The sequence below is a fragment of the Enoplosus armatus genome, chromosome 6, assembly GCF_043641665.1.
Source record: "Enoplosus armatus isolate fEnoArm2 chromosome 6, fEnoArm2.hap1, whole genome shotgun sequence".
NCBI lineage: Eukaryota > Metazoa > Chordata > Actinopteri > Centrarchiformes > Enoplosidae > Enoplosus > Enoplosus armatus.
Window position 1 is genome coordinate 12,376,996 of NC_092185.1, and position 26,949 is coordinate 12,403,944.

Consider the following 26,949-nt stretch of genomic DNA (forward strand, 5'->3'; position numbering starts at 1 on the left):
GTATTTTTATTTACAAGGACTTTTGACACAAGAAACAGGCCCAGATTGCTCCTGAGGCCTGTACTACGAAGCAGGTTCAACATACCCAGGATATTGTTTCGTTATCAGCCTTCACTGAGCCTAACAACAGCAATCTTGCTAAGCGGTCACACGACAGTGGTTATCAACTCTGTAAGTCAACACAAAATACAACCAAAATAAGCAAAAAAAACCACCAAAAAACAGACATAATATCATGCAATTATGGCAGCAGCACCTCTGCATTGCCTTGTAGAGTATGTTTGCTAACCTACTAAAGATACTATATTTCAGAAATTTCAGAATTTAACAGAGAAAAAATATTTCTTTAGTGAGATAAATAAAAATACATACAAGCATTAATGTTGTATGTCAACAATGTAATTTCTAACTGTTTCCTACCATTTTTCAAGTTGACGAGCTCCCACATGGAATGTTTTCTTCCCATCAGCTTCGGCATGTTAAACCTAATGATCACAGTAAATGATTTCTATCAGTTAAAAAAGCCTTTCAACATTACATTATAGTCACAGAGATAAGCTACGCATCAGTTTTACAAGACGATAAATCACTGGCAATATTTCAAAAAAAGGTGGTGCTTGAACCACTTTCTTGAAGGTATTTTCAGAATGGTCAAGCCATTTTCAGAATCAGAATCAGAATCAGAAGCTGTTTATTGCCAAGTAACATACATTACAAGGAATTTGCTGTGGTCTGAAGGTGCTATTGTTTTGATAACAAATAAGTAGAATATAAAAGCTAAAATAAGAATAAGAATAAAAATAAAAATAAGATAAGATAAATAACAACAGTGCAGTGACCAGAATAAAGTAAAGTGTCCAGGTAAAGTGTCCAATAGGGGGTGGGTGCGTTAATGTAACGCAGGGGGGACAGGGGTGATGTACGTTAATTTTCTGATCTTTTTAAGCTCTATTTTTTATCCGAAAGGAGATCGTAGGCATATGTGATATATCTCCTTGCTTATTGTGTACAAAAATAAAATTCTGAAAGTAAAATAATGGAAAAATAAGCAAGGAGATTTATGGGTGGGGAAAACTGCTCGACAGAATTGGTCGAGAGAGAGCTATCTTACTGCTGTTGGTAAGCACTAGCTTAACTGTTGGTAAATGACCCTGAAAGAGGGATTTGTATTTTAGAAAAATGATAGTACATGACATTTATAAACAGGGGCTATAGTTAAGGTAACCAGCAACCGACACTTTGTAATATTCTTCCAAATAATCCATAAACAAAACATTACTCATCAACTTATCTCACCATCGGCAACGGCTGCGACTGTTAACTGGACTTCCGGTAGTTCCTGTTGCCCCCGATCTCAACGTTGTTGTTAAAGAGAGGGTAAAATTACACCCCCCACTGTTAGAAATAGCTATGGATGGCAGGACCGCAATAGCAGAGAATGTTTACACGAGTTTTCTTGTTTTCTGGTATCACTATCTTCTGTACTGTCATGGATTCATAGCTAATGGAAATTGTTTTTCTGAACATCCGTGTTTTTTGGCAATGAAGTCTGCTGTGTTGTTTCTATGCACCACTCTGGCTTCTGATGCTGGTCATGTGTGCTGTTTTGCTGATCATGTTATATGGATCAGACACCAACTTCTTTCATCCATGCTTCACAATCACTGGCTCATTCACAGCTGTGGGGCTATCAGATGACAGGAGAAGCCCGATCATATTCAAGCAGATGCACAGCATAATCATATCACATTACTATTACTGCTGACAGCTCATGCCAACACTGTTTGCCGTCTCAGCTTCCTCCACCACCCCAACCTCCCTTAATAAACAGATACATTTTTTTGCTTTATTTTTTTGCAATGTTGATTGAACTATAATTTAATGTTCATGTATCTGTTTATTAAGGGAGATTAGGTTTCCTCATTACTGCTTGGATTCTTTGAGAGTGCCCTCAAAGAGCGGAGCCTTTTCCGCCACATCTAACCGTATAATCTTTTCCTTCTCAAGGTCAATTCCTCAACAACTCTGACTGAGTTATGGGTTTATGTATATCCACACTAACAAACTATGTAATATTAATACAGAAAAAGCAAACACACGCAGAGACAGTGGGCTAACATTATTGATGCAAGAGAATAACCCGCCACTCTCCATTTCAGCACCTTGGACAGCACTTGCATGGGCTGCGTGGAACAATTCTGCTTAAGTAAAAGCACATCTCGACCCATCTCACTCTCTACCTACATTCACCCAAACTACTTCACCACAAGCAAATTAATAAGCAAACAAAAGTTGGATTGGAACAAATAATAGAAGAGATGAGACATAAGCAGATTTGCATTTTTTTATTTGATCAGTGGATATATACTCTCTTTATTTTGTAAGAGATGTAATGATTGTTAAGCCAACATGAGAAGAAACTTTAACATTGCACATCTATTAATGTGATGATCGCCTCCTGCGAGCAGGTGGTCCAGAAGTTCTGGTGCAGTCCGAGTGGCTACAGCTACACTCCTCCACATGGATGTATGTGTAGGGAACCACATCTCCATTCAGGCAGTGCAAGTCAACAGTGCGATTGCTGGAGCGTGTCTCCTTACAGCAGGAGCAAAAATGATGCAGAGTAGCTGCTGCTTCAGCGTACCTGAAGAAAACAAAGGCAAGATTGATTAATAAACTCAAAATCTGCAGAAACTGTACCTAAACATTTTAAAATTAGATCATTTGAATGGGTTTGTGGCTTTCCAGAGTAATGAGAAATATTAGTAATATCATCCTTACTTGGTGAAAGTGTTGCAGGATCCTTCACAATATGGCATATCTACCTTCTGGTAAGACTCACAGTCCTTGTGGGTAATGAGGGTTTTCATGGATTGTATCTTGCAGGCCTTCTCTCTCTCCACACCTTTTCAAAACAGACACCATTAGCTTGTTTTCATTTAAGTACCTTCCACCTAAAAGTAAAGAAAATGCCATACTCACAAACATTACAACAGCCATCTGCTGCAGTCTGAATTGTGTCCTAAGGAGGAAAATACACAACATTCAAACTACTTTCAAAAGGGATGATGACGTTTACTTTGTATTGCAAAAGATGATTTGGGAGAACAACAACAGCATTTGTTTAGTCAATCCAGATTCATTTATTGAAAGTGATACTTACAGGTTGGCAGTTGCTCTGCTGGAACGGCGGGCAGACAATGTGTGAAGCGATCGTTGTTAAAGTCCCATCGATCTTAACACAGGTGTAATGCTCACACTTATTCTCAGGTGGTGACCAGGTTTGTCCTTGCTGGAGAGCGGTGAGATGGATGTACAGTACAAACACAATACTGAGGTACTTTAGGCTATTAAACATGAACATGTGGAGTCACAGTAAACAGAGATGATCCAACTTACCACCAAGAACTGCTTGGTACCACTAACATTGAAGATACAGTGTGTCTGTACACACTTCCCACAGCATTCATCTGAATCAGTTTTCACATATTCATATCCCTGAGAGCAAGGCAGAAGTTTAGTGGCCAAGTCCAGTTTTAGTTCACCCTCCCAGTAAATATATTCTGAGGAAGACAAGTTGCACTGTATGTATTGTGTGTATGAGTACAATGGGCGTAATTTCTCTTACCGTGTCACATTTGTCTTGACATTGCTGAAACTCACAAGATATCTTAAAGAGACCAGATTTGGGGTCCACCTCATTGGTACAGGTGCAATCCTGACATTTATATCCAGGAATTGAAGAACCAGGCTAGTAAATAAAGAAGAAATACATGCGTTATTAAGTGATATATTAACAAATTATGAGACAAATCATCCTCACATTCCCATTTCTTATTTACCTGGTATTCACTTTCTTCGTGGACACAAACTCTTTTAGGTTCTAGAAAAGAGCAAGACAATGGAAATTAAGTTGAAAGTGTCACTGCTGTCATTAGGTTTTATATAGATTCAAACTATGAATTAATGAGCTCACCGCATGTATGTTCTGGACAGCATTTTCCCTTAGGAACACTAACGATTGAAATATATCCAACGGGACAGTTCATGCTGGTGACAGGGCAAGTGTTGCTGTGACATTCTGTGGCGATGATACGACGATGATAGAAAATAGTTAAGAGCCATCCTCAAGAACTGTTATCAATGTAAAGCATTCTGAAAACTCTGGAAGACAAATGTGCATTGAGACTACGTGTCTTACGGCAAACATAAGCAGAACAGCAGCGGTCCGCCGGATCTGTTTGGTTGACAAGGACAAACCCTGGACCAGCACAGTTTGTTAGAGGTGGTGTTGGGCACTCCTTAGGCTTGCAAGTCACAGTCTTGGTGGACTCCCCACAGATGCAGTTTTGGCATTTGTACTCAAACCTCTCATCAAACTGAAAAAAATCAACCCCAGTAGTGACTTAATTGTCTCTGGCAAGTAAACAAAACTGGTTAGGATTTTAACTGAACATAAATAGAAGACTCACCTCACGAGGAATTCCCTCAGGATCAAGACATCCTGTTGGAAAATTAGCAATTCTGTAGGACTTATGGATGGTTTATACAATATATTTGGCTAAATGGTGAGATTTGAAGATATACACCACACTTACCACACTTATCAACACATATGCCAGACTGTTTGTTGAAGAGAGTCATTCCATCAGGACAAAAGCAGCCCTCAGTAGTGAAGTTCATGGTTGGTTCATTAGGGCTGTAATATTGAATCATCAAGAAAGAACAATTGGTTTACATTATTGCTTTGAGATCAGTTAATTTAACACACTTTATTCTATTCTACTTATTGCTACAGCTATATGCAAGAAATATTTATTGCCACTATCCATCATGATCAGTATCAGGAAATGCTAATGTCCAAAATGAATACACTTAAGTTTTGTTTAAACTTACTTGTCTTCACAGGTTGGCTGTTCTGCAGGACCACACGGCTTGTAAACTTTGTTTGATGGGCAGTCACTTGCTATTAGTGAAGAAAAGAACTCAATTGGCTCTTTTTAAAATACACACTGTGTACATAACATATATCAGGGATACTCAACTTGCTTTGCCCGGGGCCACTTTTGCAAGATGCCACGAGGCCGAGGGCCAGTTAATAAACAAACATTAGGCCTACCAGAAAGCCTTTCTACGACGTGGTTAACATTGTGACGGTCGCAGTTTGGTTAGGTTAAGGCACCAAAGCTACTTGGTTAGGTTTAGAAAAGATCATGGTTTGGGTTAAAATAATAAGTCAACATTGACTTTTGGTTTCACATAGGACACAAACAGCAGTCCTGTCTTTCTGGCAGAAAGCCTTGAAGGCAAACTTTTCCCACGTGCCCCGAGCAGGTCACGTGTATATTGAAACCAAGTGTAAGCGCTTCTGCGCACTGCACAGATCACTGATAGGCTTCTATGCAACTTCCCAAGTAACAGCCAAGGAACATTATTGAACATTTACTAATTGGTATAAAAAATAAAGATTCCCAGTGTAAATCAATTAATTTTCACTGAATTAGAAAATGGTCGGCGGGCCACCAGGAACCCTATTTAATGTGCAGCAGCCTGTTCAATGTGTGCTAGATGCAACAAAAGTTAAATAAATTAGTTGCCCTTCCTGATTCTACTGATCCCAGCATTTAACATAAAATAAAGAGGGGTTGCTTACCACACAGTGTGGTGTGGTTCCTCCAGTGAAGGCAAACCCCAGCCTGAGCACAGGCAGCAGCATAAGTCTGCAAACTTGTGCACTCCACTGCTGGGTTGGAAACGTGGCAGCTATCATAAGCACAACCTTGGTAGAATTTGTCAGGAGAGACAAAGGGATGGCACTCTGCAAAGACACTGTGAAAGTAAAACAAAAACAAATCACGAATAAAAAAGCAACTGTTTTAACTGCAGTATGTCAAAGTGAAGGGGATAAATGTGAACTACAACAGTGGATTAGAGAATGTCTACCTGCTCTTCAGCAGATCACACATGGACTCTGGCTTGCATGGAGTTAAGGTTGGTGGAGGTTCTGGTCTACTGGTGGGCAGAACAGATGGTATATTGCAGTTGGGTTGGGAAATGTCTTTTGCAGGCCAATAGTCGGCCATCACGGCACAACTTTCCACCAGCTGGCCTCCAGGCAACATGCAGTCATCAGCCTGGTTGTTATTGCATGTTCCTGACATTAGAGTCACAAAACAGTTAATGTTACAGTCTAAACTCAAACAAATGATTTACCAATATGGCAACTGGAGAGAGAGATGCTCTTACCACAATGGCCCTGTGTGTTTCTGCCAAATAATTGAAAGGGAAGTGTGACACTAAAGCCAGTTATTCCAAATGTAATGACCACTTTTAGACGAGGGATCTCCAAAACCAAGGTAATGCCAGAACTCAAGATCTTCACATCTTGTTGTGAATAAGGTAGTTTCAAACTTACTCCATCTTTGAGTGCCTACAGGGAAAAACGTAAATACATTATATGACAAGGAAAATAAAATATATTATGACAAAATGATCCATCACTATTCAATTTACAATGAGTGATAATTTACTCGAAGTTAGTCCTGTGAGTGTTTCAGAATATACAAAAAAGCTTCCATATGACCATACATACCTCTAACTGTGCTGCTCCAATAAGGTTATGATTTTTGAGCGTGACAACTTGTGATTTGTATGATACAATTATCGACCGCGGACAAGAAACATCTTCAGTGGGATCACAAAAGACATTGTCAATATAAATCTTCAAGTTATGATTTGGTACAATCTCTTCCATCAAGACATAAGTACAGTTTCCTTGATAACTGTAGTAGAATCCATCAAATGTGATGTAATGAGGATCTCCCCAGCCTTCACATACACCTGAAAAGAAACAAAGAAAAGTTCAAAATGTAAAATGTATTTAAAAGAGAAACATATGAGTCAATAAATATGTCATACATTATTCTTTCTATGTAAGAAAAACTTACAATCACAAGCGTAATGTTGGCAGCAGTGGTACTCATCATATACAAGTACTGGTTTCTTTCCATTGGTACAAGTGATGTTCTCAATGGGTGGACATTCATATGGAATTATCTCAATTGTATTATTCTCAATGCATCTGGCCATAGTGCAGTTGCACAAGAAGAAGGTCTCATTTTGCTGATGTAGAGAAAAAAAATGCAGAAAATCAGTTGGAATTAATTTGAAGTAATGTTTCTTTCTTGTTTTCTATTCATGAGCAAATGTGCAGTGTTGTTAAATATGCTCTGAGTATAACATAAACTAGTATATATTTTAATGTGCAAGATACATTAAGATTCTTACTACTACATCCCATTCAGGGCAAGTAGGTCGTGAAGGTGTGGTTGTGGTTGGCCCCTCAGTTGTAGTAGGTGGTTTGCTTGGTGGCATTGTAGATTTTGTGGTTGTGGTTGGCCCTGCAGTGATTATTGTTGATGGTGTAGCTTCAGGCGTTAAGGTTGTATTGGGGATGATAACGGGGGCAGTTGGTGTAGGCACGGGCGGTACTGTGGGACCAGTGACAGGAGATTCAAACGTTGTGAAAGTTGTTGAAACAGTAGTCGGCCCTGCAGTTGTAGTAGGTGGTTCAGTTGGTGGGGTTGTAGATTTTGTGGTTGTTGTAGATGGTTCAGTTGGTGGGGATGTAGATTTTGTGGTTGTGCTCGGCCCTGCAGTTGTAGTAGGTGGTTCAGTTATTGGGGTTGTAGATTTTGTGGTTGTGGTTGGCCACTCAGTTGTAGTAGGTGGTTCAGGTTGTGGGGTTGTAGATTTTGTGGTTGTGGTCGTTGTAGGTGGTTCAGTTGGTGGAGTTGTAGATTTTGTGGTTGTGGTTGTTGTTGGTGGGGTTGTAGATTTTGTGGTTGTGGTCGGCCCTGCAGTTGTAGTAGGTGGTTCAGTCGGTGGGGTTTTAGATGTTGTGGTTGTGGTCGGCCCTGCAGTTGTAGTAGGTGGTTCAGTTGGTGGGGTGGTAGATTTTGTGGTTGTTGTCGGCCCTGCAGTTGTAGTGGGTGGTTCAGTTGGTGGGGTTGTAGATTTTGTGGTTGTGGTTGGCCCCTCAGTTGTAGTAGGTGGTTCAGTTGGTGAGGCTGTCGATTTTGTGGTTGTGGTTGTTGTAGGTGGTTCAGTTGGTGGGGATATAGATTTTGTGGTTGTGGTCGGCCCTGCAGTTGTAGTAGGTGGTTGAGTTGGTGGGGTTGTAGATTTTGTGGTTGTTGTGGGTGGTTCAGTTGGTGGGGATGTAGATTTTGTGGTTGTGGTTGGCCCTTCAGTTGTAGTAGTTGGTTCAGTTGGTGGGGTTGTAGATTTTGTGGTTGTGGTTGTTGTTGGTGGTTCAGTCGGTGGGGTTTTAGATGTTGTGGTTGTGGTCGGCCCTGCAGTTGTAGTTGGTGGTTCAGTTGGTGAGGTCGTAGATTTTGTGGTTGTTGTCGGCCCTGCAGTTGTAGTGGGTGGTTCAGTTGGTGGGGTTGTAGATTTTGTGGTTGTGGTCGGCCCCTCAGTTGTAGTAGGTGGTTCAGTTGGTGGGGTTGTAGATTTTGTGGTTGTTGTAGGTGGTTCAGTTGTTGGGGATGTAGATTTTGTGGTTGTGGTCGGCCCTGCAGTTGTAGTAGGTGGTTCAGTTGGTGGGGTTGTAGATTTTGTGGTTGTTGTAGGTGGTTCAGTTGGTGGGGATGTAGATTTTGTGGTTGTGGTCGGCCCTGCAGTTGTAGTAGGTGGTTCAGTTGGTGGGGTTGTAGATTTTGTGGTTGTTGTAGGTGGTTCAGTTGGTGGGGATGTAGATTTTGTGGTTGTGGTCGGCCCTGCAGTTGTAGTAGGTGGTTCAGTTGGTGGGGTTGTAGATTTTGTGGTTGTGGTTGGCCCCTCAGTTGTAGTAGGTGGTTCAGTTGGTGGGGTTGTAGATTTTGTGGTTGTTGTAGGTGGTTCAGTTGGTGGGGATGTAGATTTTCTGGTTGTGGTCGGCCCTGCAGTTGTAGTAGGTGGTTCAGTTGGTGGGGTTGTAGATTTTGTGGTTGTGGTTGGCCCTTCAGTTGTAGTAGGTGGTTCAGTTGGTGGGGTTGTAGATTTTGTGGTTGTGGTTGTTGTAGGTGGTTCAGTTGGTGGGGATGTAGATTTTGTGGTTGTGGTTGACCCCTCAGTTGTAGTTGGTGGTTCAGTTGGTGGGGCTGTAGATTTTGTGGTTGTGGTTGTTGTAGGTGGTTCAGTTGGTGGGGATGTAGATTTTGTGGTTGTGGTTGGCCCTTCAGTTGTAGTAGATGGTTGAGTTGGTGGGGTTGTAGATTTTGTGGTTGTGGTTGTTGTAGGTGGTTCAGTTGGTGGAGTTGTAGATTTTGTGGTTGTGGTTGTTGTTGGTGGGGTTGTAGATTTTGTGGTTGTGGTCGGCCCTGCAGTTGTAGTAGGTGGTTCAGGTTGTGGGGTTGTAGATTTTGTGGTTGTGGTCGTTGTAGGTGGTTCAGTTGGTGGAGTTGTAGATTTTGTGGTTGTGGTTGTTGTTGGTGGGGTTGTAGATTTTGTGGTTGTGGTCGGCCCTGCAGTTGTAGTAGGTGGTTCAGTCGGTGGGGTTTTAGATGTTGTGGTTGTGGTCGGCCCTGCAGTTGTAGTAGGTGGTTCAGTTGGTGGGGTGGTAGATTTTGTGGTTGTTGTCGGCCCTGCAGTTGTAGTGGGTGGTTCAGTTGGTGGGGTTGTAGATTTTGTGGTTGTGGTTGGCCCCTCAGTTGTAGTAGGTGGTTCAGTTGGTGAGGCTGTCGATTTTGTGGTTGTGGTTGTTGTAGGTGGTTCAGTTGGTGGGGATATAGATTTTGTGGTTGTGGTCGGCCCTGCAGTTGTAGTAGGTGGTTCAGTTGGTGGGGTTGTAGATTTTGTGGTTGTTGTAGGTGGTTCAGTTGGTGGGGATGTAGATTTTGTGGTTGTTGTGGGTGGTTCAGTTGGTGGGGATGTAGATTTTGTGGTTGTGGTTGGCCCTTCAGTTGTAGTAGTTGGTTCAGTTGGTGGGGTTGTAGATTTTGTGGTTGTGGTTGTTGTTGGTGGTTCAGTCGGTGGGGTTTTAGATGTTGTGGTTGTGGTCGGCCCTGCAGTTGTAGTTGGTGGTTCAGTTGGTGAGGTCGTAGATTTTGTGGTTGTTGTCGGCCCTGCAGTTGTAGTGGGTGGTTCAGTTGGTGGGGTTGTAGATTTTGTGGTTGTGGTCGGCCCCTCAGTTGTAGTAGGTGGTTCAGTTGGTGGGGTTGTAGATTTTGTGGTTGTTGTAGGTGGTTCAGTTGGTGGGGATGTAGATTTTGTGGTTGTGGTCGGCCCTGCAGTTGTAGTAGGTGGTTCAGTTGGTGGGGTTGTAGATTTTGTGGTTGTTGTAGGTGGTTCAGTTGGTGGGGATGTAGATTTTGTGGTTGTGGTCGGCCCTGCAGTTGTAGTAGGTGGTTCAGTTGGTGGGGTTGTAGATTTTGTGGTTGTTGTAGGTGGTTCAGTTGGTGGGGATGTAGATTTTGTGGTTGTGGTCGGCCCTGCAGTTGTAGTAGGTGGTTCAGTTGGTGGGGTTGTAGATTTTGTGGTTGTGGTTGGCCCCTCAGTTGTAGTAGGTGGTTCAGTTGGTGGGGTTGTAGATTTTGTGGTTGTTGTAGGTGGTTCAGTTGGTGGGGATGTAGATTTTCTGGTTGTGGTCGGCCCTGCAGTTGTAGTAGGTGGTTCAGTTGGTGGGGTTGTAGATTTTGTGGTTGTGGTTGGCCCTTCAGTTGTAGTAGGTGGTTCAGTTGGTGGGGTTGTAGATTTTGTGGTTGTGGTTGTTGTAGGTGGTTCAGTTGGTGGGGATGTAGATTTTGTGGTTGTGGTTGACCCCTCAGTTGTAGTTGGTGGTTCAGTTGGTGGGGCTGTAGATTTTGTGGTTGTGGTTGTTGTAGGTGGTTCAGTTGGTGGGGATGTAGATTTTGTGGTTGTGGTTGGCCCTTCAGTTGTAGTAGATGGTTGAGTTGGTGGGGTTGTAGATTTTGTGGTTGTGGTTGTTGTAGGTGGTTCAGTTGGTGGGGTTTTAGATGTTGTGGTTGTGGTCGGCCCTGCAGTTGTAGTAGGTGGTTCAGTTGGTGGGGTTGTAGATTTTGTGGTTGTTGTAGGTGGTTCAGTTGGTGGGGATGTAGATTTTGTGGTTGTGGTCGGCCCTGCAGTTGTAGTAGGTGGTTCAGTAGGTGGGGTTGTAGATTTTGTGGTTGTTGTAGGTGGTTCAGTTGGTGGGGATGTAGATTTTGTGGTTGTGGTCGGCCCTGCAGTTGTAGTAGGTGGTTCAGTTGGTGGGGTTGTAGATTTTGTGGTTGTGGTTGGCCCCTCAGTTGTAGTAGGTGGTTCAGTTGGTGTGGCTGTAGATTTTGTGGTTGTGGTTGTTGTAGGTGGTTCAGTTGGTGGGAATGTAGATTTTGTGGTTGTGGTCGGCCCTGCAGTTGCAGTAGGTGGTTCAGTTGGTGGGGTTGTAGATTTTGTGGTTGTTGTAGGTGGTTCAGTTGGTGGGGATGTAGATTTTGTGGTTGTGGTCAGCCCTGCAGTTGTAGTAGGTGGTTCAGTTGGTGGGGTTGTAGATTTTGTGGTTGTGGTTGGCCCTTCAGTTGTAGTAGGTGGTTCAATTGGTGGGGTTGTAGATTTTGTGGTTGTGGTTGTTGTAGGTGGTTCAGTTGGTGGGGATGTAGATTTTGTGGTTGTGGTTGGCCCCTCAGTTGTAGTTGGTGGTTCAGTTGGTGGGAATGTAGATTTTGTGGTTGTGGTTGGCCCTGCAGTTGTAGTAGGTGGTTCAGTTGGTGGGGTTGTAGATTTTGTGGTTGTTGTCGGCCCTGCAGTTGTAGTGGGTGGTTCAGTTTGTGGGGTTGTAGATTTTGTGGTTGTGGTTGTTGTAGGTGGTTCAGTTGGTGGGGTTGTAGATTTTGTGGTTGTGGTTGGCCCCTCAGTTGTAGTAGGTGGTTTAGTTGGTGTGGCTGTAGATTTTGTGGTTGTGGTTGTTGTAGGTGGTTCAGTTGGTGGGAATGTAGATTTTGTGGTTGTGGTCGGCCCTGCAGTTGTAGTAGGTGGTTCAGTTGGTGGGGTTGTAGATTTTGTGGTTGTTGTAGGTGGTTCAGTTGGTGGGGTTGTAGATTTTGTGGTTGTGGTCGGCCCTGCAGTTGTAGTAGGTGGTTCAGTTGGTGGGGTTGTAGATTTTGTGGTTGTGATTGGCCCTTCAGTTGTAGTAGGTGGTTCAGTTGGTGGGGTTGTAGATTTTGTGGTTGTGGTTGTTGTAGGTGGTTCAGTTGGTGGGGATGTAGATTTTGTGGTTGTTGTTGGCCCCTCAGTTGTAGTTGGTGGTTCAGTTGGTGGGGCTGTAGATTTTGTGGTTGTGGTTGTTGTAGGTGGTTCAGTTTGTGGGGATGTAGATTTTGTGGTTGTATTTGGCCCTTCAGTTGTAGTAGATGGTTGAGTTGGTGGGGTTTTAGATGTTGTGGTTGTGGTCGGCCCTGCAATTGTAGTAGGTGGTTCAGTTGGTGGGGTTGTAGATTTTGTGGTTGTTGTCGGCCCTGCAGTTGTAGTGGGTGGTTCAGTTTGTGGGGTTGTAGATTTTGTGGTTGTGGTTGTTGTAGGTGGTTCAGTTGGTGAGGTTTTAGATGTTGTGGTTGTGGTCGGCCTTGCAGTTGTAGTAGGTGGTTCAGTTGGTGGGGTTGTAGATTTTGTGGTTGTTGTTGGCCCTGCAGTTGTAGTGGGTGGTTCAGTTTGTGGGGTTGTAGATTTTGTGGTTGTGGTTGGCCCCTCAGTTGTAGTAGGTGGTTCAGTTGGTGAGGCTGTAGATTTTGTGGTTGTGGTTGTTGTAGGTGGTTCAGTTGGTGGGGATGTAGATTTTGTGGTTGTGGTCAGCCCTGCAGTTGTAGTAGGTGGTTCAGTTGGTGGGGTTGTAGATTTTGTGGTTGTTGTCTGCCATGCAGTTGTAGTGGGTGGTTCAGTTTGTGGGGTTGTAGATTTTGTGGTTGTGGTTGGCCCCTCAGTTGTCGTAGGTGGTTCAGTTGGTATGGCTGTAGATTTTGTGGTTGTGGTTGTTGTAGGTGGTTCAGTTGGTGGGGATGTAGATTTTGTGGTTGTTGTCGGCCCTGCAGTTGCAGTGGGTGGTTCAGTTTGTGGCGTTGTAGATTTTGTGGTTGTGGTTTGCCCCTCAGTTGTAGTCGGTGGTTCTGTTGGTGAGGCTGTAGATTTTGTGGTTGTGGTTGTTGTAGGTGGTTCAGTTGGTGGGGATGTAGATTTTGTGGTTGTGGTTGGCCCCTCAGTTGTAGTTGGTGGTTCAGTTGATGGGGCTGTAGATTTTGTGGTTGTGGTTGTTGTAGGTGGTTGAGTTGGTGGGGTTGTAGATTTTGTGGTTGTTGTAGGTGGCTCAGTTGGTGGGGTTTTAGATGTTGTGGTTGTGGTCGGCCCTGCAGTTGTAGTAGGTGGTTCAGTTGGTGGGGTTGTAGATTTTGTGGTTGTTGTCGGCCCTGCAGTTGTAGTGGGTGGTTCAGTTTGTGGGGTTGTAGATTTTGTGGTTGTTGTTGGCCCCTCAGTTGTAGTAGGTGGTTCAGTTGGTGAGGCTGTAGATTTTGTGGTTGTGGTTGTTGTAGGTGGTTCAGTTGGTGGGGATGTAGATTTTGTGGTTGTGGTCGGTCCTGCAGTTGTAGTAGGTGGTTGAGTTGGTGGGGTTGTAGATTTTGTGGTTGTGGTAGGTGGTTCAGTTGGTGGGGATGTAGATTTTGTAGTTGTTGTTGTTGTAGGTGGTTCAGTTGGTGGGGATGTAGATTTTGTGGTTGTGGTAGGTGGTTCAGTTGGTGGGGATGTAGATTTTGGGGTTGTGGTCGGCCCTGTAGTTGTAGTAGGTGGTTCAGTTGGTGGGGTTGTAGATTTTGTTGTTGTGGTTGGCTTTTGAGTCGTAGTGGGAGGTGTAGTTGATGCGGTTGTATTTTGACATGGCTCTAGCTCACAACATACTCTTATCTTATAATTGAAACACTTTCTTGGACGACTGATCTGGTCCTCTTGTCTACATATTAAACCATATCCCACATCACATTTAACAATTTGGCCAGTTTCACTCACAAAGTCATTAAAGCTTTTGTCAGGAGACAGTGTTGATCTACAATCAATTTCTTTCGGATTTTTGCATATTTCTTTACCACTATTTGTGATGTTTTCATATGTTTCCCAGTCACTTTCGTCCTCTTTTGGGTCATGTACATCATACCAGTCTGACCACTCACACGTTGTAATACACGGGGTAGTGGTAGAAGCTGTAGTAGTTGTAAGGGTTGTAGATTTTGTTGTGGATGGCGCTTGAGTTGTCATAGTTGGTTCAGTTGGTGGGTATGTAGATTCTGTGGTTGTGGTTGGCCCTGCAGTTGTAGTTGGTGGTTCAGTTGGTGGGGATGTAGATTTTGTGGTTGTGGTCGGCCCTGCAGTTGTAGTAGGTGGTTCAGTTGGTGGGGTTGTAGATTTTATGGTTGTTGTAGGTGGTTCAGTTGGTGGGGTTTTAGATGTTGTGGTTGTGGTCGGCCCTGCAGTTGTAGGTGGTTCAGTTGGTGGGGTTGTAGATTTTGTGGTTGTGGTTGGCCCCTCAGTTGTAGTAGGTGGTTCAGTTGGTGTCGCTGTAGATTTTGTGGTTGTGGTTGTTGTAGGTGATTCAGTTGGTGGGAATGTAGGTTTTGTGGTTGTGGTCGGCCCTGCAGTTGTAGTAGGTAGTTCAGTTGGTGGGGTTGTAGATTTTGTGGTTGTTGTAGGTGGTTCAGTTGGTGGGGATGTAGATTTTGTGGTTGTGGTCGGCCCTGCAGTTGTAGTAGGTGGTTCAGTTGGTGGGGTTGTAGATTTTGTGGTTGTGGTTGGCCCTTCAGTTGTAGTAGGTGGTTCAGTTGGTGGGGTTGTAGATTTTGTGGTTGTGGTTGTTGTAGGTGGTTCAGTTGGTGGGGATGTAGATTTTGTGGTTGTGGTTGGCCCCTCAGTTGTAGTTGGTGGTTCAGTTGGTGGGGCTGTAGATTTTGTGGTTGTGGTTGTTGTAGGTGGTTCAGTTGGTGGGGATGTAGATTTTGTGGTTGTGGTTGGCCCTTCAGTTGTAGTAGATGGTTGAGTTGGTGGGGTTGTAGATTTTGTGGTTGTTGTTGTTGTAGGTGGTTCAGTTGGTGGGGTTTTAGATGTTGTGGTTGTGGTCGGCCCTGCAGTTATAGTAGGTGGTTCAGTTGGTGGGGTTGTAGATTTTGTGGTTGTTGTAGGTGGTTCAGTTGGTGGGGATGTAGATTTTGTGGTTGTGGTCGGCCCTGCAGTTGTAGTAGGTGGTTCAGTTGGTGGGGTTGTAGATTTTGTGGTTGTTGTAGGTGGTTCAGTTGGTGGGGATGTAGATTTTGTGGTTGTGGTCGGCCCTGCAGTTGTAGTAGGTGGTTCAGTTGGTGGGGTTGTAGATTTTGTGGTTGTGGTTGGCCCCTCAGTTGTAGTAGGTGGTTCAGTTGGTGTGGCTGTAGATTTTGTGGTTGTGGTTGTTGTAGGTGGTTCAGTTGGTGGGAATGTAGATTTTGTGGTTGTGGTCGGCCCTGCAGTTGTTGTAGGTGGTTCAGTTGGTGGGGATGTAGATTTTGTGGTTGTGTTCGGCCCTGCAGTTGTAGTAGGTGGTTCAGTTGGTGGGGTTGTAGATTTTGTGGTTGTTGTAGGTGGTTCAGTTGGTGGGGATGTAGATTTTGTGGTTGTGGTCGGCCCTGCAGTTGTAGTAGGTGGTTCAGTTGGTGGGGTTGTAGATTTTGTGGTTGCGGTTGGCCCCTCAGTTGTAGTAGGTGGTTCAGTTGGTGTGGCTGTAGATTTTGTGGTTGTGGTTGTTGTAGGTGGTTCAGTTGGTGGGAATGTAGATTTTGTGGTTGTGGTCGGCCCTGCAGTTGTAGTAGGTGGTTCAGTTGGTGGGGTTGTAGATTTTGTGGTTGTTGTCGGCCCTGCAGTTGTAGTGGGTGGTTCAGTTTGTGGGGTTGTAGATTTTGTGGTTGTGGTTGGCCCCTCAGTTGTAGTAGGTGGTTCAGTTGGTGAGGCTGTAGATTTTGTGGTTGTGGTTGTTGTAGGTGGTTCAGTTGGTGGGGATGTAGATTTTGTGGTTGTGGTCGGCCCTGCAGTTGTAGTAGGTGGTTCAGTTGGTGGGGTTGTAGATTTTGTGGTTGCGATTGGCCCCTCAGTTGTAGTAGGTGGTTCAGTTGGTGTGGCTGTAGATTTTGTGGTTGTGGTTGTTGTAGGTGGTTCAGTTGGTGGGAATGTAGATTTTGTGGTTGTGGTCGGCCCTGCAGTTGTAGTAGGTGGTTCAGTTGGTGGGGTTGTAGATTTTGTGGTTGTTGTCGGCCCTGCAGTTGTAGTGGGTGGTTCAGTTTGTGGGGTTGTAGATTTTGTGGTTGTGGTTGGCCCCTCAGTTGTAGTAGGTGGTTCAGTTGGTGAGGCTGTAGATTTTGTGGTTGTGGTTGTTGTAGGTGGTTCAGTTGGTGGGGATGTAGATTTTGTGGTTGTGGTCGGCCCTGCAGTTGTAGTAGGTGGTTCAGTTGGTGGGGTTTTAGATGTTGTGGTTTTGGTTGGCTCTGCAGTCGTAGTAGGTGGTTCAGTTGATGGGGATGTAGATTTTGTGGTTGTGGTCGGCCCTGCAGTTGTAGTAGGTGGTTGAGTTGGTGGGGTTGTAGATTTTGTGGTTGTGGTAGGTGGTTCAGTTGGTGGGGATGTAGATTTTGTGGTTGTGGTTGTTGTAGGTGGTTCAGTTGGTGTGGATGTAGATTTTGTGGTTGTGGTAGGTGGTTCAGTTGGTGGGGATGTAGATTTTGGGGTTGTGGTCGGCCCTGTAGTTGTAGTAGGTGGTTCAGTTGGTGGGGTTGTAGATTTTGTTGTTGTGGTTGGCTTTTGAGTCGTAGTGGGAGGTGTAGTTGATGCGGTTGTATTTTGACATGGCTCTACCTCACAACATACTCTTATCTTATAATTGAAACACTTTCTTGGACGACTGATCTGGTCCTCTTGTCTACATATTAAACCATATCCCACATCACATTTAACAATTTGGCCAGTTTCACTCACAAAGTCATTAAAGCTTTTGTCAGGAGACAGTGTTGATCTACAATCAATTTCTTTCGGATTTTTGCATATTTCTTTACCACTATTTGTGATGTTTTCATATGTTTCCCAGTCACTTTCGTCCTCTTTTGGGTCATGTACATCATACCAGTCTGACCACTCACACGTTGTAATACACGGGGTAGTGGTAGAAGCTGTAGTAGTTGTAAGGGTTGTAGATTTTGTTGTGGATGGCGCTTGAGTTGTCATAGTTGGTTCAGTTGGTGGGTATGTAGATTCTGTGGTTGTGGTTGGCCCTGCAGTTGTAGTTGGTGGTTCAGTTGGTGGGGATGTAGATTTTGTGGTTGTGGTCGGCCCTGCAGTTGTAGTAGGTGGTTCAGTTGGTGGGGTTGTAGATTTTATGGTTGTTGTAGGTGGTTCAGTTGGTGGGGTTTTAGATGTTGTGGTTGTGGTTGGCCCTGCAGTTGTAGTAGGTGGTTCAGTTGGTGGGGTTTTAGATGTTGTGGTTGTGGTTGGCCCTTCAGTTGTACTAGGTGGTTCAGTTGGTGGGGTTTTAGATGTTGTGGTTGTGGTTGGCCCTGCAGTTGTAGTAGGTGGTTCAGTTGGTGGGGATGTAGATTTTGTGGTTGTGGTTGGCCCTGCAGTTGTAGTAGGCGGTTCAGTTGGTGGTGTTGTAGACCTTGGGGTTGTAATTGTAGTTGTAGTAGTAGTTGTACATTCCTCCACACACATCTGGGTCTCCTCATCAAATATGGGCTTATCTTCCGGGCATGAAGGGTAACAGCCTGTAGAAATCACAGCATAAAACATCAAACATTATTTTTTGACAGCAAAATCATTGTTATATACATTGTATTTTAGCCTTTGACACTGAAGCTAGCCAAGTGGTCTTTGAACCTCTTTTTTATTTTGTCACATAGAGTATTTCAAATCGAATCAGTTAAACATTCAAGATTTTTACTCACACACCAAACAAATCATTGGTAAAGTGAGACATTGTGAGTTAATATCTTACCTTCTAGGTTGGGTATAGGTTTGCTACAATTTACTTGTGGATTCAAACAGGTCTTGTAGCATGGTGTGTGGCAAGGATTGTAGTGCCACTTGCATTCACCTGGGCTGTTGTAGTAATCACAAAAGACAGCTAGAAGAAAAGATACAAGGTATTTTATGTTTTAAACAAAACATAAATAGCAAACCATTCTCATCGCACATCACACATATCTTGACAAATTTCTAAATACTGGGATCATAAGAATGTGGGGATCTAAAAACAGGGTCTCAGACCAGAAAAGGCTGAGAAAGTTCAGTTTTATCTGAGGGTAAAATTGTTGTTGTTTACTTACGACAGATTTCTGGAGTTCTCCATGCAACACAGACACCAGCCTCATTACAAGCTTGAGCATATGCTGCAACTGCTGTGCAGAAACACTCACAGTCTCCTCCAGAGTCGCAGGCACATGAGTCTTTCACACAGTTTTCATAAAATGGACGGGAGTCTACCTGTTATCAAAATACATGATAGATTTTTAAAAATGTGTTTGATGTTTTCAACCATGGAACTTTAAATAAGGGCACAGTAGAAACCAAAATGTCATTACCTTATTGTGGCAGTCTTTGAAAGTACCGGTAACTTCAGTAATAATGCTGCACATCATTTTTGCCCATTGATGTCTATTGGGTCTTGCTCCACAAGGGTCAACATTCATTTCCACATCTGGGCAGCTGCTTGACACTCTCCAGCTGTTTGCAAATTCTAATGGATTGCTCACTGTCAGCTGACCCTGGGTGGTGAAGTCATTCTGTCCATCACCATCAAAATCTCCACACAGGCCACATACCTCTCCCTGTACAGCCAAACAAAAGATTCAGTGACTTATTTTATATGAGCACAATATTCCATATCAATACACCTGGCATTACCAGGGAAAAGCATTTCCCATGTATTAATATACTTGTATCATATTGACAAACAGAATATTCTGTTGCATTTATTTAATATGTAATCAATATTGTAATAAGCGCCTCAAGGACCTTTTCAGCAATGTGTACATACTGTACATCAACGCCATTGTTATCCCAAAGCTTTATAAGTGGTGTAAACAAATGATTAGCAAAGACAGCTAGACCACACATGAGTATAAAAAATGGTACATCATATAAAAACTCTAGCTGTAAACTCTTACTGTAATAGATTTCAGTCATCATCACTAAAACAATGACTGTGACTCACGCTGTGCTGTGGTTCCAGGAGGATGCGGACAGTTGTTTTGCGATCCCACATCACTGCCAGACCAATGGCAGATTCTACAACCAGATACAAGCCAACCTTCCTTATTTTGTATGGAATCTGATGGCCATGTTCCAGGTCCACCTCTTCATATTTACCCTTTGATAGTTTGACCTCCATTCGCTGTAATGTTGAGGAGATTTCAGTTGCTTTCATTGTAATGTAAAAACTGCCATTTGATATATGACATAATTTAATGTTGCTCTATATATTAGGCACAGAATACATATCAGGTATTAGTATTAGGTCTTACCCCTAGTTGGATTCTGACAGTTTTGGAGCATGTGGTGCCTGTAGATCCACATGGTACATTTTCTGTTATGACTCCAAAGTTGTCCTGTACTGTTTTATTGCCACATTTGTTCTTAAGAGAGAGATTCATTAAACATTTGGTGTGTTTACTTTATGGTAGAAAGAGATTATTGATAAAATCAGACTTCAGTTTGGCCTTTACTAGTCTTTCAACTCTGATGTTTAAGATTAGCAATAACTTAGAATTTTACAAATGTTATATCTATGAATTTCTGACATGAAGCCCGAGAGGACATAATAAGTTAAGCATAACACTCGACTGTGTCCAAAATCACTCCCTATTTACTATATAGTGCGCTACAGTACATTTACTGTCCGCCATTTTATTTGAGTGTCCGAATTCTACATGTGTAAATTTGTCCACTACGTAGTACAAAAAAGTAGTGTCCATGGCATGTACACTACCTTCTGCGGACAATCCCACAATGCAATGTGCCACATTTTATATATGCGATATAGTAGTAGTTCAGTAGCAGTTGCGCTACTGAACAGCTGTCAGTGAAATGATGATAAGTAAGCGTCCAAAATCTCAACCGCTCACTACTGAATACAATATTGAGTGTCCATTATATATGTATATGTGTATATGTGAACAATGGAGTGATTTTGGACACAGCCTGTCATCTGAAACATTTTGATATGCTTTGTTTACCTTAACAGCAACATAGGCGCAATGTCCTTGAAACCCATATGTTCGCTGATCAAATGTATTGTAGTGACCACTCCCATAAATAACGCAAGTTCCTGGACATCTTTTCTTTGTGCAATCCCAGTTTCCACTTTTGCAGATACTAGATGTATCAGAAATTGTAAAACAAATAATAGTGTTTTGAATACTGCAATTGCGTAAAACATGCAGCTAAATATGCTAATATTTGTTTATCATGTTATATCATTCGTCTGTTTAAAAACAAGGTCATACCAGTTGTTGCACTGTTCAGGGATTTGTGCTCCAGGGGCATAGAGACGCCCATCATGCTGACATGGACATTCATTTTCTTTCACACAGGAGCCTTTTCCATCATCAATGAGGCCACTTGGACACTGACAGCCAGATTCACACTCTGTGGAGTCCTGGGAAGGTAGAAAGATCACAGTGATAGAAAATGAGAAAACATTGCTGCCACTGTTAAATTCAAAGAAATAAATATTAGATCCAGTTATTTGAGAGGTCAATTTGGACACAGCGGAAAAAATAGCTCACACAATCATCGCTGTCCAGATTTAAACAAGTCCGTGCACACTGCAGTCCGAGCTCTCCTGTGCCCATAGTGGAGCAGTTGAAGAATACTTTTGGAGAAGGGCATGCTGTAACAGAAGTAGAAACTGACTTAACATACACTGTATCGACCAAACGCTTGTGTTGCGGTAGAGAAACAAATAAGAAAACTAAAACAAACATACTTGATGAGCGGGCTCTCCAAGAATGGCAATGAAGAATCCCATTGGTACACACACTAGAGACACCACAGATATAAGATGCAACACAAAGTCAACATACTGTATATGTATGTAATCTTATATACTACAACCATGCTAAAAAGGACAATTGATTTGAAGTCCAGTGACACCAAAACCAAAACTTACCAGTGCTCGTCTTTGATGCTGATGGACTTTCCTGGCTTGATATAGACTTCATTATGGTAGCAGGGACATTTTGCCATGGGGACGCACATGCCGTTTTCATTTAGGTAGAGACCATCGGAGCAGGAGCAGCCATCCACTGGCAAGAAGTCAGAAGTGCAGCTTTGCTGCTTTGAGCCCAGCGATCTGCAAGTCAACTGGCATCTCTGATGCTTGTAAGAGAAGGTCTGAGATGCAGGGCAGCTCCTTGTGTATTTATCTGTTTTGTGCATAAGGTGAGGATGGTTACGTAATACTTTTATTAATTTATAAAAGGGAAGATGTTCATTAAACTCCAGAAATCATCTCTGATCTCAAAATTACCACAACATAATGAAAGAAATCCTTACCACACACGTTCTCTCTCCAGTCCGTCAACAACACTCCCTTTGATGCACAAGCTCGTGCGTAGGAGGAGAAGACGGCACACAGGCAGGCCTCACTCTTCTCACAGTTACAGCTAGCATAAGTGCATCGCTGCAGAAGACAGCAAACTCTTTTAGAGAATTACAGTCCCATCAAAATCGAATTCAATGAAAGACAAACAGAAATAGGTTTTCTGTACCTTGTAGTACACCTCAGGATCCACCACTGAACGGCACTGCGTAAAGGTACTGTTTGGACTTAGCAGCAAGGCGCACCAGTGTTTGGCGTAATTCTCTAAGAGTGGAGGAACAATAACCCATTTACTTTTAATGTCTACAATTCTGTTTAACTGTCTTATTGCCTAAAACATAACAAACTTGCAGACTAGAAATACGTGTTTAAAGCTTAGAAAAAATCTAAGAAATATACAAACAAACAAATGGTAGATAAAAAGTAGAATAATCAACTAGGGCTTTTTACCATTTTCCACACTGAGGGAACAGGGGTCGTCAGGTCTTTCCTCTCTATCTCGGCACATGAGGTTAGCCTTCCAGGAGTTACTAAAAGTTGCTGCTGTTCCCTCCACGATGCCCTGAGGAGTCTTCATTTCATCAGACAGGACCATGTTGTAGTTCCCACACAAACCTGAAGAAACCAAACGTTTTAGTATTAAATTATACATAGATAACCAACAATTTGGTTGAAACCACAAATAGGAAAATGGAAGATGTCATTTACTGTGATGACATTTACAAAATGGAGGATTAGACATTTGTTTAATTTATTGAAATTAATATTACACTGAGAATAGGGGTGCAGTGTGGTTTTATAATTGAGATTCCATAGTTGAAGTCATGTAGGGTGAGAAAAAGAGGGTAGCAGATACAAGGAGTAGATATTTGAAGCCAAATCCACCCCCCTATTGCATTTACAAGTATTTATCTTCTTTTTGTATATTGTTTGTTAATGGTTTGTTTATTTGGAGGGAGTCCGGGGTGGGGGGAAGAAAATGGGGCTAAGAGCCATGGATTTTGAAATTTTCTTTTGGGGAGTAATTACTGTAATGACTAAAAACTATTAAATAAATTGTTTTACCAATCTACCCTTGTTTAGTACTTCTTGGCCAACAAGTATTGTGGGTGTTTTATTGTTTAATGTATAAGACAGTATTGTCACAAACAACTGACTTTATTGTAACTTTGTGCATTTTTTGGTTTGTTTCACTTGTGATGGCTGTGTATGGCAGTTTGGTTCATAATACACTAATAAATCTTTGTTGTCATCCCCATCAGACTGCAGCATGTAATGCCTACAGCAACTAATAATTTATTGTAAATGTATTGCATTCTGACATATGTTTTGATAATGCTAATGTTTCATGTTAAGACAAATGTAAAACTTACCACGTGTCTTTGCTCTGTAGCTCTGTTCCAGCCTGACATAGACTTGCATGACAGGCACATGCTGGATCTGAATTTGCAACCCAAAACTGGTCTGGAGCAAGATGTGAAAGGATGAAGCGCGAAATATGTTGACGTTACCTTTGAATAAAGGGAAATACAAAAACAGTCAGATCATTTGCTGATGTCATAGCATACATGAAAGAAGACAATAATGTGTTTAATTCCCTTATTGTGTGACCCACCTGAGTGGTATGGCAAACTGATGGTCTGCATATTCTGCTTCACTGTGCCATCGGAAGTGAACATTAATACCTGAATAAAAACAGAATCGATCATTAGAGTGTTGCAGATATGGATTTATAAATGACCACAGTCTTCTTAACTGGCAGGCTTTAACTCACATTGTTTCTGTCATTGTTCAGCAGGATTTTAAGGTTCTTAAGACAAGTGTCAAACCTCTGATTTGCACATGGCACCAACTGAACCAGGATGGTGAACTTTGGACTTGCATCATCCTGAAATAAACAGTGTGAGCGCAAGTTTTTACATCGGCTGATTATGTATTTTCTCATTATTTATTTGGAGAAAGCGATGACTCATTCACCTTGCTTTCCACCTTTGCTAGGGTGTAGTAACAGTCTCCATGGAAGGTGTAAGTTTTCCCATCAAAGGTAGTTACATGTGAACCCTCTTCAACTGCACATGTAGCAGGCGTCTGAAGGCTCTCACAAGCCCATCTACCCTCAAAACATGTACTGAAACAACCCAAACAATTACTTTAGTTAACAAAAACAAATACACCGCTTTGGAGACCAGATGAAATATTATGTTGACATCATGAAATATTTGACATACCATTCCTCTCTGTCCTGTCGGTAAACCTCACCGGAGTTATAGATTTTGTTGTGTTTGCACTGACATTTAGATCGAGCAATACACCCTCTCATGGAAATATCATCAAACACACTTCCTGAAGTAGACACATGTAACATGAACATGAACATTCACAGACTACGAAGATGAAGTATGAAAGAATCTTTAAGGCTAATAAAACGTGAAACGCAATACTAAAATTATAGCGTGCACGTGTGAACAGCACTAACCCGGAGGACAGAAGCAGCCATCCATTTTGTGGTCCTCACACAGTGAACCTGTGTCTAGATGTGTGCATGTATCCATGCAAGGGGAACCGCTCTCATCATATACCATGTTGAATGGGCACTGTTTAGCTGTGAAGATACAGTACAATTAAACTTAACAGAAGTAGGTGTGACTTTATGTGAATTATTTAATAGTATATCGGAAGTAACTCATTAGATTTTTTTCCTTAAGTGTAACAAAAGTAGTTTTTATGTGTTCATTTTACTTGCACTTATGTAGTTTTAACAGCTTTTAACAACATTTTAAATCCCATAAATTACACAGAAATTTTTCAGCTCTCCATGAGCGCCAGTAACTGGATGCCAACCTTTGACACAGTGAATTCAGACAGAAAGGTAGACATATCTTACCTGTCTTTATGCAGTTTTTACATTCATTTTTATTCTAATAGAATATAATTAATCCTCTCATCCTAGAGCTGCATGAGAACATTTAATAATGCTCACACAGTCATACATCACCTTTTGTTCAAAGAAGAAGAAAGAAGAAAGAAGAAGTGAAATGACTTGCTTTTCACTGAGCTGATTTCAGTTCTTTAGTCCTCTCTCCACCCTGTACTGTATACAATATAAAGATGACAACAAAACAGAAGAGAAGAGACAAAACATTACCACAGAACTGAGGTGTCCTCCAGTTGGGAGGCTGTCCTCCTGCGTGGGAACACTGTCGAGACAACTCAGACAGTGTGCTACAGACGCAGAAGTCACTTGTACTGTTGGTGCAGCCACACATGTCCTGCACACAGGCCTGGATGTAGGGTGCAGGGTTAATCAGTTTGGTGCAGGAGCTCCAGGACTCTGAACGCAGCATCTGGTTACAGGTGGTTTGCTAAAAGGGAAAAAGGGTAATACAGACAAAGTTAGTCTGTTGCTCAGATGCTACCTGTATATGTGACTAAATAACCCTACTGCTAAAACTATGTGGATGATAAACTCACAAACTCCTTGCATGAATCCGGCACAGTAACAGCCTCCGATGATTCATCTTCCTCTTCATAGGGGTCCTCACAATCATCGTTTGGACGATGAACTTTCTGATTGTTGCCAAACTCAATGGGGCTGATTTTGCGACCTGCATATGATTGTCAATATAGTGTGAAATGTTCAAAGCTACAGGATGGATGTTTGTTGAAATACACAGCGTGAATAACCATATATACCATTATGAATGAACTCATTGTAGACAGAAACACCATTGAAGTCTCCACAAAGTCCACAAGTACGATTAGCATAGTCACGATCGAGCTCCACCTATAACACAGCAAGTTTTATTACAATTGAATACTCATATTATACTATTAAAAAATGAAAAGCAAACGGAACACCAGTGAATTGTAATTGCCTCATAAAATGACATGAATGGGATACATATTGTGATTTGATACAATCATAGTTTGAGCTAATGTACTTGTACTTGTTTATCAAGTATAACTCAATCAAGAAAAAGAATTGACTGACAGATTCCGCAATTAATTTCTTCCCAGAAGTCTTAGGAATTTATTCAGATACCATAAAGGAAATATATAAACATGACTGTATCTCTGGGGGTCCTGTCTGTTCCACATGAATGAAAGAAAAATGTGTTTTGACATCAGATTCAAAAAAGAATCATCATAAAGGAGTCATAACTAAATAGTCTATGTGTTACAATGCACTCCTTAAAGTCTGTTGTATGTGCCTCATACAAGATACTTTAAGGAGAGCTGTGTAGATATGTATCTGACTGGTGTATCATACCATAAGTGCTCTGATGTTCTTAACAAGATACAGTTTATTGGCAGACATAGAGTGGAGAAGATAAATCCTTTATTTAAATTTTTTACCATGACTGCATCGTCACCATTCCACGTGACAATGATGCCGACTTTAGATTGGAGCTTGATGTAAACAGCATTTCTTTCCACTTGTACCCCCGCATTGTAGTATGGCATTTTGATACTGGGAACAAGAGAATATTTTTTTTATCATAATGCATATCTTAGAAAAGAGGAGAACAGCTGCTTTCACAGGCTATATAACTTTTTACTTACGGGAGGTCATTCACAGCGACCAGACTCTTGGTGAGGTGGAATGAAAGGTCATTGATGGTGACCACCACATAACTGACTGTAGGGTTTCCATCATTCTCTTTCCTCTTTATGTGCACTGAGAACTCCCGGTAGGCATTGTGGCAGTCTGAGGCCAGGTTGTATTCACACATACCAGGGAACTGGTACACATCACCATCAAACGTCTTGAAGTGCTCCCTGCCCCACGTGCTGCAGATGCTGCTGACATGGTTGAGAACTGGGGAAGGTTTTAAAGTGTGGAGAACAGTTTTTAGTTACTAAATGCTCTACATAACAGAAAATGGAGACAGTGCTATACATTATTCATTTGTAAAAAAGCAGAATAATCCATTCACACAGTCCTGAAAAGCGTTCCAAAGCATCCAAAACCATCTGATTCTTACCCAGTCTGGCTTGGACATCAATGATACTGGCAACAGACAAAGCAAGGAAACACAACCACACACATTTCCACCTCATTGTGGCCACTGTGGGCTTGCTGTCACCAAAGCAGGTATTAGTCAGACTGCACTTGACAGCCCCTTTATATTGAGACTGCCCATTTTTTTGCTCCCACCTTCATTCTGAGTGGGAACTGAAGTTTTATTGCCAAGACATGGCAAACATGTGCTGAATGGATGTCTGACGCCTTTCACAAGTCCAATATAATCATTCCTACATCCTCCTTATCTCTTGATTTGTATTCTTAAAGGAATGAGCAGCAATAAAACAGGTTTGGT

At 42.3% G+C, this 26,949-nt stretch overlaps 2 protein-coding genes across 2 annotated transcripts; both read right to left on the reverse strand.

The window, feature by feature from the left end:
• Nucleotides 1-2,374: 2,374 nt before the first annotated feature.
• LOC139286565 (intestinal mucin-like protein) lies at nt 2,375-7,389 on the reverse strand. Its single transcript, XM_070907408.1, has 18 exons — nt 7,288-7,389; nt 6,948-7,122; nt 6,593-6,840; nt 6,247-6,430; nt 5,944-6,154; nt 5,654-5,829; nt 4,897-4,966; nt 4,599-4,699; nt 4,473-4,504; nt 4,202-4,379; nt 3,977-4,081; nt 3,843-3,883; nt 3,629-3,751; nt 3,400-3,498; nt 3,164-3,292; nt 2,983-3,022; nt 2,782-2,905; nt 2,375-2,644 (listed from the first exon to the last, which is right to left on the reverse strand). The coding sequence occupies exons 1-18, from the start codon at nt 7,372-7,374 to the stop codon at nt 2,440-2,442; spliced, it is 2,328 nt and encodes a 775-aa protein (XP_070763509.1). The 5' UTR covers nt 7,375-7,389; the 3' UTR covers nt 2,375-2,439.
• Nucleotides 7,390-8,934: 1,545 nt separating this feature from the next.
• On the reverse strand, nt 8,935-26,689 carry LOC139286273 (mucin-2-like; the record flags this gene model as incomplete). Its single annotated transcript, XM_070907014.1, is given in 31 exon segments — nt 8,935-9,566; nt 12,216-12,337; nt 13,838-14,212; nt 15,821-16,175; nt 17,623-17,721; nt 17,724-17,792; nt 18,023-18,151; nt 18,354-18,510; nt 18,609-18,854; nt 19,241-19,420; nt 19,551-19,661; nt 20,262-20,400; nt 20,532-20,683; nt 20,814-20,917; nt 21,014-21,066; nt 21,197-21,452; nt 21,583-21,709; nt 21,798-21,892; nt 22,079-22,243; nt 23,002-23,139; nt 23,244-23,313; nt 23,403-23,516; nt 23,606-23,756; nt 23,857-23,971; nt 24,105-24,230; nt 24,774-24,990; nt 25,100-25,233; nt 25,322-25,412; nt 25,985-26,099; nt 26,192-26,447; nt 26,614-26,689. Coding segments are annotated over 31 exon segments (5,169 nt in total), but the record flags the coding sequence as incomplete, so codon positions are not given.
• Between the last annotated feature and the right edge of the window lie 260 nt (nt 26,690-26,949).

Bases quoted from the DNA above. Each gene is read 5' to 3' on its own strand.
- LOC139286565 (XM_070907408.1), bottom strand. From the start codon at position 7,374: ATGCCACCAAGCAAACCACCTACTACAACTGAGGGGCCAACCACAACC. The intron at 5,830-5,943 runs GTAGACATTCTC...TTACTTTCACAG, and splicing joins TGTGATCTGCTGAAGAGCAG to TGTCTTTGCAGAGTGCCATC. The intron at 3,752-3,842 runs GTAAATAAGAAA...TTTATTTACTAG, and splicing joins ACGAAGAAAGTGAATACCAG to CCTGGTTCTTCAATTCCTGG.